The sequence below is a fragment of the Marmota flaviventris genome, chromosome 18 (assembly GCF_047511675.1).
Source record: "Marmota flaviventris isolate mMarFla1 chromosome 18, mMarFla1.hap1, whole genome shotgun sequence".
Taxonomy (NCBI): Eukaryota; Metazoa; Chordata; class Mammalia; order Rodentia; family Sciuridae; genus Marmota; species Marmota flaviventris.
The window spans coordinates 1,975,459-1,988,605 of record NC_092515.1 but is presented as its reverse complement, the minus strand read 5'-3'; the positions used below and the strand labels follow the sequence as shown (position 1 = coordinate 1,988,605).

The 13,147-nt window shown below is 56.6% G+C and overlaps 2 protein-coding genes across 4 annotated transcripts; one reads left to right on the top strand and one right to left on the bottom strand.

Annotated features, from left to right (window-relative positions):
- Positions 1-1,768: 1,768 nt before the first annotated feature.
- On the bottom strand, positions 1,769-9,155 carry Fiz1 (FLT3 interacting zinc finger 1). The gene is made up of 3 exons (XM_027921265.2): positions 9,094-9,155; positions 7,276-7,627; positions 1,769-4,030 (listed from the first exon to the last, which is right to left on the bottom strand). Exons 2-3 carry the CDS (start codon positions 7,591-7,593, stop codon positions 2,840-2,842), a joined length of 1,509 nt encoding a protein of 502 aa, XP_027777066.1. The 5' UTR covers positions 7,594-7,627; positions 9,094-9,155; the 3' UTR covers positions 1,769-2,839.
- Positions 9,156-9,887: 732 nt separating this feature from the next.
- Znf524 (zinc finger protein 524) lies at positions 9,888-12,913 on the top strand. Of its 3 annotated transcripts, XM_027921272.3 has the most exons (3): positions 10,293-10,952; positions 11,646-12,540; positions 12,746-12,913. In XM_027921272.3, exons 1-3 carry the CDS (start codon positions 10,925-10,927, stop codon positions 12,792-12,794), a joined length of 972 nt encoding a protein of 323 aa, XP_027777073.1. In that variant the 5' UTR covers positions 10,293-10,924; the 3' UTR covers positions 12,795-12,913. The 3 variants fall into 3 exon arrangements, with proteins under 3 accessions (XP_027777074.1, XP_027777073.1, XP_027777072.1); XM_027921273.2 differs by lacking the exon at positions 10,293-10,952 and adding an exon at positions 9,888-9,988 and having other exon boundaries at positions 11,646-12,913; XM_027921271.3 differs by having other exon boundaries at positions 10,294-10,952; positions 11,646-12,913.
- Positions 12,914-13,147: the final 234 nt, after the last annotated feature.

Here is a 13,147-nt window from a genome sequence, read left to right as displayed (position 1 = left end):
AAACTGGTAATTGTGGATCTCAGCCAGTCTTCCTTGAGCTTCAAACTGTTACTTGTTTCCGCCCCCACATCTCCCTCCTTAACATGGTCTCCCCTTGCAAACTAAAACTTAGGGAAACTGCACAACACAAACGAATAATTGAACAAAAATTTTAAGATGATCCTCAGATGAAGAAACAGGACATCACGGTCCATCAGCAACTGCAGAAACCTTCTGGCCTCCGCCTGAGCTTAGCTGTCTAGCCCACTACTCTGAGTTTTATAGAGAAGAGTTTTTCTGTACCAGTTACTACCCATGATGCATCCTGAACACTGCAGCAGCTTGCCTTGGAATGCCGTGTGCATGGAGTCGTGCTTTCACACAAGTACCTGTGTGTGCTCTTGTCCACCCTCAGTGCTGCTCAGTATTCCATGGCCTAATGCACCATCACCATTTAGCCACTGTACTCATGAGTGTGTGTGTTGGGGGGTGCTAGGGATGGAACCCAGGGCTCTAACGCACTAGGCAAGTGCTCTACCTACCACTGAGCTACCCCTAGGCCCAATCTACTGTGTTCTTTCTTTTTTTTTTTAGAGAGAGAGAGAGAGAGAGAATTTTAATATTTATTTATTTTTTTTTAGTTTTCGGCGGACACAACATCTTTGTATGTGGTGCTGAGGATTGAACCCGGGCTGCCAGGTGAGCCCGCTACCGGCTTGAGCCACATCCCCAGTCCTCTACTGTGTTCTTGATGGACATTTTGGTGGTTCTGAATTTAGGTATATAGACATTGCTGCTGTGAACATTCTCCTGGGTCTCCTAGTGCCGGTGAACATGACTGACTCCAGGGTTTATGGCTGGCAGAATCACTGCATCGCAGGGAATGCATATTGGCATTCAATCTTAGAGAATGCCAATCTACCGGGCATCTTCAGTTTACATAGAAGAGCTCTGATTCCTCAAGCCCTGACCTTAACTTGTCCTCTGGTCCTGATTCCAAGTGCCACCACCCACCCACTTACTTCTGATTCCTCCCTTTCCAGTGCACGCTCCTCCCACCTTGGACACACAGGTAAGCCACACATGCACACAACCCAGCCTCTGCATTCTACCTCCAGCCTTCACACCAAATCCCTCCCACTATTTCTCTCACTACTCCCTCCTGGCAGACTGACTAGTCCTCTACTTCTTTCCCTTTGCAGGCTCCGGCTCCTTCTCCCCTGAGCCAGAGAGCTGGCCATCTGCACCGCGTAACCGTCTGGTCGGTCAAATGCTCATCTTGAGTTCCCTGGCCCTGCGTGGTCTGACCTCTGCCTACCTCTCCACCTCATCTCCTCCCTCTTTTCCTGAGTTCACTCTCCTCCTGGCCAGCCACTCCTCATCTTTCAGGACTCCGAAGTGGAGGAATGGCAGGGAAGGCCACCCTAACTGCTCATGGGAGGTGGCATAGCCTAGCCACTCGCCATTTCCTGTTGCCTTCAGAGTGCTCAGGACCACCTGAAATTACCTGCACTGTTGGTTCCTCTTGCTCCTACCCTGTCGCCCACTCACTAGAATGTAAACGTACCAGAGCCGGGATCAGCTATTTGCTTACCGTGGGGTCCCAGAGGGGGTACAAGGCCTGACTCCCAGAGTTGTGGGTGTGAATGTGACCGGGCTACTGGTACCACCTATCCTGATGATCTAGAGGTCTTTCTTAGGATCTAAGGATCTTGCCAGATGGCTGTCTGAGGGGCAGAGTCTTTTCCTGGGCTGTCTCTAAGCCCCCAATCAGAAAATGAGACAGTAGTGATTGACAGGACAAGGTTTATTGGGGTCCTGGAGACACTGGGGAGTGGGAGAAGGGGGCAAAGTCAAGGCTCACAAGGGGGGAATCCCCTAGCCAATTTCCCCCCTTCCCCTTGGGGTTAGGAGGAACACAGAGACAAACCAACAGAGATGGAGAGAAAGATGGACTAGTGCTACAGGAGCTGGGGAGGAAAACCCCGAAGCCCACCACCTCCACCTGGATGAGGTCACAGGATGTGGAGTAACGTGGACCCAGCCACACTCTACAGGATAAGGGAGTGTCTGTCCTATTCACTCTAAGAAGGATGGGGCCAGACCACTATGTGGACCAGCCCAGTGCATTTGGGTCAGTCCATCCTACTGGCTAGGGGGATTTCGGACCAGTCTATCCTAGTGTTTGGGGGTGGGGGAAGATCCTTAGGGTCGATCCATTCAGTGGTAAAGAAAGGGACCTAATTGGAAGGTGGGGGAGTTGAAGGCAAGGTCATCTACCCTGGTCCTCTTTCAGTATTGGGAATGAAATGGGGGAAAGGCAGATTTCGGCTATATTCATTTTCTGGGGTCACCAGTGACTGGTGGGTAGTATTTGGAGGGGATCCTGGAAGATTTGGGAACACGGTCCCTGCATTCCCCAGATCAAGGTCATGGAGAACGATGGCTGTCTGGGAGCGGGCAGTCTTCCCTTGGAGATACCCACACTTAATTAGCTGAGAGGTGCTGGTGGAGACCCATTTCTCATTTGTAGGTCCCCACATCTTAGAGGCCTATTGATTGGGGTTGCCCACACGCATTCCTGGGGTCTCAAGCTCAGGAGTCTCTCCGTAGGTTTAGGTCCCCCAATGAATATGTTCTCCGACCCCTTCGTTGGAAGAGGTCTCTTTCTTTGTGGTCCCCCAGCTCAGGGGCCTGTGTGGGCTCTGGGTGGCCCCATCGCCAGGTCGGGGCCTCATCTTAGGGCCTTGGCTCTGGACTTGAAGGGCCGGGGCCTCACCTGCACACAGTCCTGAGGTCCCTGGCAGGGCCAAGTCCAGTCCCTGGGTTGGTTGGGTTGAGGGCTGCGCGGCCTCGCGGTTCAGTCCATGCCCCGGTGCAGCTTCAGGTGCCTAGAGAGGTTGCTGAGCGTGATGAAGCCCTTGCCGCAGATGTGGCAGGGGAAGGGCCGCTCGGTGCCATGCAGCAGCCGGTGGCGCTTGAGGTAGCACTCGTGCCGGAAGAACTTGCCGCACTCGAGGCACGGGAACGGCTTCTCGCCGGTGTGCACCAGCACGTGCCGCTCCAGGTCGCGGGGAGAGCGGAACAGCTTCTCGCACTCAGAGCAGCCAAAGATCTTCTTGCCGCGGCCGGAGCCCGACGCAGGCTCCCCGGATGCCGGCTGCCCCCCAGGAGCCGCCGCTGCCGCCTCCTCCCCGCCGCCCTCGCCATGGCTGACCCGCCGGTGCTCCTCCAGGGCCGCCAGCGCCGCGTACAGCGCCCCGCAGTGGCCACAGCCGTAGGTGGCTGGACCCGAGTGAGCCTCCAGGTGGCTGGCCAGCGCCGCAGCCGACGCGAAGAACGTCCCGCAGTCGCATTGGTACAGGGTGTCTTCCGACGGCTCGGCCGCTGCACCCCGCGCTGGGGCCTCACCGCCGCCCTCCGGAAGCAGCCCCCCGAGCTCGGGCACGCCACCCCCGGTGGGGCCCAGGAGTAGCCCGCCGTCCCAAGCTGATCGAGCGTCGCCTGCCTCGGCTGAGCCGCCCTCGCGGGCTGTCTCCAGCCCACTGCTGGCCCCCGGGACCCAGACCTGCACAGGGGGTGCGCCAGCACCCTGCAGGTCGTGGGTCAGCTTGTGCCGCTCCAGCAGCGCGGGCGCGTTGAAGTCGCGCTCGCAGCGCGGGCACTTGAAGGGCTTCACGTCTGTGTGCGCGGCCCAGTGGGCTGCCAGCTCGCGGCCGTGGTCGAAGCGCCGTGCGCAGGCGCCGCAAGCAAACGGAGGCAAGGAGGCTGCGGCTGCAGCTGCCGCCTCTGCCAGCCCCCAGCTGCCCGCGCCCGCGCCCTCCAGGCCCTCTCCACTGCCGGTCCCCGCGCCCCCGCACACCGAGCAGGGCCCCACGTTGCAGCAGACGGAGCAGGGTGCGCTCAGGGCGGGCAGGCCCGGGCCAGGCTGCAGCGGTGCTGGGAGCACCCCGCGGTGCTGGCGCTTGAGGTGGCGGCCCAGGCTGGAACGCGAGGAGAAGCGGAGCTCGCAGACCAGGCAGCAGTACGGCTTCTCACCAGTGTGGACGACCTGGGAGTGGAACACAGTGTCAGCACAGAGGGGCTTTCCGTGTGGCAGATTCCGGGACACCGAGAAGGAGGAGGCCCAAGCTTTCCCACCCGGATTCCACACGCGCAAGCCCACTCTCTACTTTGGGCCACGCAGGCATGTTTCAGTGCTCAAGACCAAGTCCCTTCCACCTAAGACCTCTGCAGATGCTGTGCCCAGGGCGCGTGGGGGGTGGGGGGTGGACACACTTCCTGCCACTCTTCCTGGCTAAGTCCTAATCCTCTCCAATGGGCCTACTTAGGGGTGTGACTCCCTGGGAGAGTGGTCCAGGCCTGGGGTCAAATCCCTGGGGTCTTCTATTCTGTGCATACGGAAGCAAGTGGCTTTGAATCTCTCTTTTTAAAAATACTTATTCTTTATTGTACACAATACCTTCATTTTATCTATTTTTTATGTGTGCTGAGGGTCGAACCAGGACCTCCTATGTGCTAGGTGAGCGCTCTATGCTGAGCCCCAGCCCCAGCTTTGAATCTCTTGACCTCTGCTTTTCCCTTCTGTAAATGGGCAGAATGAGACTAGCCATCTCACAGTGCTGCTGTGAGGACACAGGGAAATGGCCACAAGATAATTACTAGGTCGGCATGCTACCATGGCTAACGACCCTCTCCGTGTTCTCTAAACCAGCATACAATGGGACAGGTGGACAGGGCTCTTACATATGCCTAGGTGGGAGGTGGCGTTTCAAGGTACACGGGGAACCTTCTGAGTCCAACAGACTTGTGTGATGATGGAAATGTCCTACATTCATACTGCCCGATAAACTAGTCACGAGCACATGTGCTACTACTGAGCATTGGAATGTGGCTGGTGCCAGTGAGGGCCTGGCCGTGTGCCTGGAGAGGTGAAGCGCAGGCCTGAAGGGCAGTGGAAGCGCTAGCCACATTCACAGACAGGGAGGTGACCCCCTCACCCACTCCAGTCTCTTCCCTACTCTAGAAAGCCCCCACCCATCACTGTGCCACCTGTCACCATGCGTGAAGCCCGGCAGCCGGCATCACCGACCCTGCCCCTGCTGCAGCACAGGCCACACCTGCTGCCCCCCCTTCACTGCAGCTAATGGTTCCGGAGTCCCAGAGGCCAGCCTGGGAGGGGCCTCACCCAGTGTCAAGCCTGCTGTCACCAGCTGGTCACTAATGGCCCTCAGGTCTATCAAGGCAGAGCTGTGATTTGAACCAAATCTGGCTGCTTTTCAGAGTCCCACCTAATTTTTTTTTTTTTTTTAAACAAATATTGATCCAGGGAATCACTTCTAGATTTAGGAAATCAGATTCTCCCAGAAATGTGTTTTTCTGAGGCTCAGCTCGGCCTGCAGACAGGGAGAAACCAGAAATCTGAAACATCATTCACCTTTATGGATAAGAGCTTTCTGAGAGTAGAGTCCTACTGATTGGTAATATTTGCCTTGAGGCCTGTGAGGGTTGATGAGAGTTCGGTGTAATTGAAATGTCTACCAGGGGCAAGGACCTAAAGGAAGAACCAGAAGTGGTGCCGATCTGCCATTCTGGCTCCAGACATGGTGATGTCTGCAGTACAATGGGGTGCATGGAACTCTCTCTTCTTGCTAGATTTATTCTCTGTCCACCTGCCTTTCTAACACACAAGCTTGTGCTGGCCTCAGGACCTTTGCACATGTTGTTTTCATTGCCTGGAAGGCTCTTTTCCATGACAGGCTCCTCCCTTACTGGGGAGAGTGTCAGTGTATCTGTCAGCTCCCTTGCCCTCAGCTCCCTCCTGGCATCCATCCTCTCCCTTCTGAGTTTCTACAACCCATCTGGGTATTGTTGTCTCCCCAGCACGTAAGCAAAGAGGAAAGAGGAACCAGATCAGTCTGCTTACTGCTGTGGTTCCAGGGTCCTGTGCTTACTGGATGCCCCAGGACCAGTGGACTCTGCAGCCTTCTCTGGTACCATGCTGTCCCTGGCCCCCTGGCCACACTGTCCCTGGCCACACATCCGGCTCCTGAAATGCCTATCCTGCTTCCATGAACACGTGCACTTCCTGGGCTTGGGCAGCCCTCTCCTGCCTGTTGAGCAGAGGTATCATTCTCAGAAGCAGCATCCTCGACCCCGCCCAACCCACTTTACCGGCTCTCCTCACCCCCCAAAACGTTCTGGCAGCAGTCTAACGGTTACTAACCTGGTGTCAATCAATGTCCCCCTCCCTGGACTGTTGGATGTGGGGGCTTTGAAGGGGGACTGTGTTTTCCCTGAAGAACCTGACTTAGAGTCGGGCTCACTGAAGGGTTCCGTCGGACCATAACCTTCTGGTGGGAGTGGGCAGATGTCCATGAGTGGAGGGACTTGTTGCCTGAGCATTAAGGACTGTAAGCAGTGGGTACTTGGTCTCTTTGATGGATGAAAACACTGGACATGAGAGAGGGAAACAGGAGGAGGGGACACCACTAGAGTTGGGGCCAACATCAAGGACATGATGTTCTGAACCAAGAGAGATGCCAGGGGACAGAGATGGGGATGTGGAAGACCACTGTCAACCAGGTCTGCCTGGCCCTAGCAGGGTGTCTGGCCCTCAGACATGGTTTTCCGGGTGGATGTGGGTCTGCCCCGCCTGCCTCCACTCTGCCCAACCACAGTCTCCAATCAGTCCTTGAACACACCAAGCTTCTTCCCACCTGGGGCCTCTGTGCGGGCATCCCTCCTGTTGGAATGCTGTTCCCACATGGACTCCTTCTCAGACTCAGGTCCAGCTCAAACATGGCCTTGGCCTGACCTTTCTCCATCTCCCCTCCTGCACTCCCCATGTCAATTTTACTTATTTATTAAAAACATCCTTCCCAACACTTCTCCTTTCCCAGAACATTCTTATCTGTGGAACTGCTTTCTTATCACTTTCCTGGCCACTGTCCTTCTCCAAAGGAACATAAATTCTCTGAAAGCTGATATTTAATTGATTTTATCCTGGCCACCTCAGTGTTGGGCCCAGGCAAAGCCCTCAATTGGTAGTTGTGAAATAAAGAAATTATATGTACATGTGATAAAACTATTTTACGATAGGGAAGGGATGCACAGGGCAGGCCCTGGCAGGGGGCAGAGCGAGGGCCACATGGGAGGGGCAACTTACTAGCATGTTGTGTGTGTGTGATGGGCGGAGGGAGGAAAGGAGAAATTCTCTATGGGAGGAAACAAGTGCACGAGCCTCGATCTGCTGCCTCTCAACCCTGTGCGGGCTGTATGGGCCTGCAGACTCACCTGGTGGTGCAGCAGGCCTGTGGAGTCGCGGAAACCCTTGGGACAGGCAGAGCAGCGGTAGGGCCGCTCCCCCGTGTGGGAGCGCAGGTGGTTGGCCAGGTTGAAGCTGTGCTTGAAGCCCTTGCCACAGCGTGGACACGCATGGGGCTTGAGAGCTGTGTGCCGAGCGAAGTGACGCCGCAGGTCCGAACGGTAGCGGAAGCTCTTGCCACATTCGCTGCAGTGAAATGGGACGCGGGGGGCTGCAGCGGGTGTTGCCTGTGCTGTAGCAGGTGCAGGGGCAGGAGCCGGGGGTGCCGGCAGCCGGGCTTCATCCATGGTGACAGGTGGCACAATGGTGGCTGGGGGCTTTCTAGAGTAGGGAGGAAACACAGAGCAGTTGAAGGGATCACCTCCCTGTTGGCCCCTTAGGCTCACAGGTCCCACACCAGACCCCTTGGAGACCTTCCTACTGCTAAGCGACGCCCACCACACTAACCACACCCACTGTTCTTAAGATTCTTCTTACAAACCTTTCTCCCTCTTCTTCATTCATCTGCCAATCTTCATAACCACTACCGTGTCACTTCTACTCAAGTCACCGTGTTAAGCCTCTCTGGATCCTCTCTAAACCCCTCCCACTCTGATGCAGGTCCCACCACTCCTTTGGAGACACTAGTTCTATTCCTTAAACATCACGTATCCCTGGCCATGCCACTTTCCCTCCAAAAGCCTCTCCTACACTTCTTTGAAGATGACTGCTTAGTGAACAGGAGGACAAGGATTTGCAGCTAAGCACACCAGTGTCATGCTTCCAGGAAGACCAAAACTAGCTGTGCAACCTAGATAAAACCAGTCAAAACTCTGGTCCTCTGTAAGAAGGGAAAGATTCTAGTATCTACCTCATGGAATGGTGGCAGGCACTGAGCCACAGCCAGGCAAGTATGCTTGTGCTCACGTGAGCCAGCGCACAGTCGAGACTCAGCAAGTGTGCTGTTGACTACCCCTATCTGTAAGGGCCCTCCTACTTTCTTAGTTTAGCACCCCCATGCTTTCCAAGTCATCCGACTTCTCCAATCTTTGTACTTTAACAAGATCTGACTTCCAATACCATACATTTTTTCCTTCAAATAGCCCCCATCCTTTCCAAGATCAATCCCCACTCCACTCCTATAACTTCCTCCACCCTTTCTTAGTTGGCTACTGAGCCCTCTCCATCCTCTCCAAATTCTTTCACTTTTATTATAAAGACTTGATAGTTCTTTGGAACTCACCAAATTACACACCTAAACCTGGGCCCCCTCTCAGCACCAAACCCCACCCCAGACAAACTCTACCCCTTCTACCCTAAGCTCCTCCAGCCCTCTTCCTGGACCCTATTTTCCCAGCAGGCCTTAAACAGAGTTCCTTCTGCCTTTCAATATAGGCCCCACCCACCACAGTATTAAAGCCCCACCCCTTACCTAAGCTCCTCCCAGTTTCTATCCACAGACCCTTAAAATGTACGAAGCCCCACCCACAACAAGCCCCGCCCCTCGGCTCCTCCGGTCCCTGTTCCGCCCACATCACCACTAGGCCCCGCCCCCTCGTGCTCCCCACGGCTAGCAGAATCGGCCCCCCCCAGCACAGTCGGCTCAGAGACCCAGGCCCGAAAAACGGCCCTTTGTGCCCCTCCCCCTGGCCCTAGAAGGTTCGGCCCCGGGCACTCGGGGCGGGGGCAGGTCAGGCGAGCCGGGACCGAGCAGGTCCACCTCGCTCAAACAGGGCGGAGGTCCTGGAAGCTTGATGAGGCCTCGAGAGGCCAGGGAAATCAGTCCGCTTTCCTCTTTAATTACTTACACCTCCCTCTGGGCGCCGACATTTTGGGCAGCGGGGGTAGCGTCACTTCCACCCGGGGGGCCCCTCAACTTCCGCCTCGGCTCCCTTCTCCCCCCCCCTTCTCCCGCCCCCTCGACTCCCCCTTTCCACTCCACCCCGCCCTTCTCCTTCTTTCCCTTTCCTGGGCTTGAAAGTTAGAGAAGCCATATCGGCGCCATCTTGGTTGAGGGCAGAGGGGCGGGGCCTATGATCATCCCCGGCGCTGCATAGCGTCAGGGCAATAAGCTCAGCCTGCGGATTCCTGCAGTCTACAATGACGCTAACTGGTGCTAACATAGACAGTTATGATTCCTTTTCCCCAGTCTCGCACTACTTCTTTACAGGATGCCGAGTTGCATCTGGAAGGAAGAGAGAAACTGAATTGTGCCAAGTGCAATACAGATAGAAAACACCAGGCACCATCTTTTCTATTTAATCCTCCATGGGGCCTTGAAGCTATCAGGCGCCATGTTAGCTGCGGGCACTAAGTAGACATTTCCCGCTTCTCATCTTTCCGACCCATCTTTGATTGGATCACCCGGTTGGGTGCTTTCTGGGAGGAAAGGCATTTTGATGTGGTCAGGGATGTGGTGATGGGCTCATTCCCACTGGGGCAAATCCGGCGACTTGTGCGCCTCTGCCGGCACGGACGTGACCGGTCCTTAGGACCCAGCGAGTACCCTTTGTTCCCCGCGGGCGGCGAGGGGAGGGGCCGCTGGCGTCCGCTCCGAGGGGCGGGGCCGGGCCCGCGCGCCCCCGCCCCCTCCCCGCCGCCGCCGAGGGGCAGGGCCCCCTCGCCCCCGCCCCTTCCCACGCGCCGGCCCGTCGCCCCCCGCGCGCGTGCACACACGCGAGCCCAAGGCGGCATGCAAATGAGGTACCCGGGAGGCGGGGGACCCGGGAGGGGGGAGGGGGATGGGGGATAGGTGGCCGGGAGCGCGCAGGAGCGCGGCCCAACACCTGCTCCCGCGCTCGCCCTTGCGCGCGCCGACCTCGCGCCCCGCGGAGCCGCCGGGCTCGCGCGCGCAGACCCCCTCCTGGCAGCTCTCGCTGCTTGCGGCCCCCGCGCCGCTCATTGGCCGCCGCCCCCGCAGGGCCCGCCCCGCGCGCGGGCTCCACCGCTCCGGTCCGACGGGCGCGCGCCCGCAAGGAATGGGAAATGGGGGAGGGTCGAGGGACCAGGTGCTCTCCTCCCGTGTTTCAGAGGTCCACCTCCCCGTCCGGGTTACCCCACGGGAGCGAACCATATGGTCGTTGAGAGATTGTCGCGCTTTGGATTTCAGGCCGCTGTGTGTCCATTAAAGGGGGTTGGGGGCTGCGGGTGGTAGAGCACTTGCTTACCATAGTCAAGGCCCTGGGTTCCATCCCCAGCACCACAAAAAAACAAGTCTAAACGTGGGCGCGGCGCACTCGTGCTACTCCTCCAGTTATACCCCGATCCCATGCTCCCAGGTTATAGTTGGCTCCGGGAAGATGGTGATGTTGGTTGTCGTTTCACTGTGCACCAGTAGGTTGGGGCATTTTAAAGCCCCTTCCTTATTCCTTATTACTCTCCCACAAACCAGATATAGCATTTTACGGAGAAGGAAACTGGTTCAGAGACGTACAACCACTTGCTTATTATGGGTAGAGCTGGATTTAAACCTGGGTCTGAGAGACTTCATACTGTCCTCTATCTCCTTGGGTCCATTTCTTCTCATTCCCTGAGCCACTGTGGTCAGCAACACCGGATTGGAGTCTTGGCCTTGCACTAACTATCAGAGGGAACTTAGCTGACTTGGCTTTCCTGTATCTCAGTTACCCCATTTGCAAAATGGGGAAGGTGCATCCTCATTCAGAAGGTTGGTGTGAGACTTAGCTGCGGCATGATGCTAATGAAGAGGGCATGATGCTAATGAGGGCTCTTCTGTGTAAAATATTGTCCTATGGCATGTCTGGGCGGGCAAGTAGAACAGAATCCCATTTTGTGAAAGACTTAATTGAGCTGGGAGAAGTGAACACCTTGCCCAAGGCCACAGAGAGAGGAAGTGACAGACTCTGAATTTGAACTTGGGATATCTGACTCCAGAGGCCAAACTTAGCAATGTGGATATATTTCCTCTTGCACGAATTAGGGTCAAACTTCACCTAGGACTGATTCCTTTCTTCTAGTCCTGAACCCTTCCCTTCTTCTGCTAATCAGGAAGGAAATCTCTGAAACCTCTATGGCTCTGGAATTTGATGGGCTATTTTGAGGCTTGCACTCTCAGTTGAACCCTTATTTTTCTTTATTTAGCTAATGTTGATCTTGAATTCCCTGGTCAAGGGAACAGATTGTGGGGCATGGGGGACATTTGTGGAAATCAGGGCAGTGCCCGTTTATGAACCAGTACTAAATTATCTTATTGTTTTACCCACCAGCATGGCTATAATTGTCTGGGTAAGGTCAATCATATTCAGGTCAAGAGACTTGGAGCCAGGGTTGGGTGACATGTTGGGGTACACGGGGTGCTGGAGACCCTCCCCACACTGACGCTGCCCCTCTCTCCTCTTAGCCGGCTCCAGTGCCCAGACCCAAGCCCCTCACTGCTCAATGGACACCCCCAGCCCAGACCCGTTGCCTTCGACTTTGACTGGGGAGGAAGAGAAACCTCTGGCCTTACTTCCTCCTGTTCCCCGGGGCCGCAGAGGCAGACCTCCCGGGGGAGCCGCCTCCTCAAATCGGACCCTCAAGGCCTCCTTCCCTCGCAAGCGGGGCCGCCCCCCCAAGTCAGGGCAAGAGCCCCCGCTGGCGCAGGAGCTGACCTCACAGGTGGGCAGTGGTGGTGGCAGCGACCTCCTGTTGATCGATGATCAGGGTGTACCCTATACAGTCTCAGAAAGGTCGGCTGCAGGTGGGCCCCAGGGCTCTGTCTCCAGAAGGGCCCCGCACTTCTGCCCTGTGTGTCTGCGCGCCTTCCCCTACCTCTCCGACCTGGAGCGCCACAGCATCTCACACTCTGAGCTGAAGCCGCATGAGTGCAAGGATTGCGGCAAGACCTTCAAGCGGTCCAGCCACCTGCGGCGGCACTGCAACATCCATGCGGGCCTGCGGCCCTTCTGCTGCCAGCTGTGCCCGCGCCGCTTCCGCGAGGCAGGCGAGCTGGCACATCACCACCGCGTGCACTCCGGTGAGCGCCCATACCAGTGCCCAGTGTGCTGGCTGCGCTTCACCGAGGCCAACACCCTGCGGCGCCATTCCAAACGCAAGCACCCAGAGGCCTTGGGAATGCCCCTGTGTCCCCCTGACCCAAGGCCCGAGTCGCCGTGGGACGAAGAAGAAGGCATCCCGGCCACAGCTGGGGTGTGCGAGGAGGGGCCTGAGGGGAACGAGCCCGCCTGTCCTGCACCCTCGGCCTCTGCTTCCCGGTCCTGGCTTACAGCCAGGAGCTCAGCTGGCACCGGGCCCAGGCAAGTGGGCCAGGACACCCTCGCTTCTGGTGGTCTTCCTGTCTTGGGAGGGGGTCGAGGCTAGGGACCTACACCTCCAGGTCCTGCTGCCTTGTGGCACCTTCCTACGGACTAACAGGCCCCTGGAGGCAGGGGCTGTGGCAATAAATCCCTGCCTACTGGCTTCCTGTGTGTGTTCCATGATGATGCCTCTTCTCCGTTGCAGTGTTCAGCGGCTGCACCGCCCTGACAGAAGTGCGTGGGATTCCAAATAACCCCACGTCACGTGCCTCGCTAGCATGGCGCCAAAGAATGGCTCAGAAGAAGCCTTTGCTCCTCTCCCATTTCCACCGGACCCCAAAGTACTACCAATAAAAAGCCAGACTAAGTAAAACAGTGATCTTCTATGCAAATGTGACTCTAGGCTCCCCTCATCCTTGCCAAATTCCTGACATGTAGGTCCTGCCTCGGTGGACCCACAGTTTGCAATGAAACACTGAGTTGAGGGCTGGGATAGAACTCAGTCTGAGACTGTGTGCCTTGCATATATGCAAGCCCCTGGGTTCAACCTCCAGCACTAAAAAGGGGAAAAAAAAACCCACAAAACTTGAAGATAAGAGGACTGAAT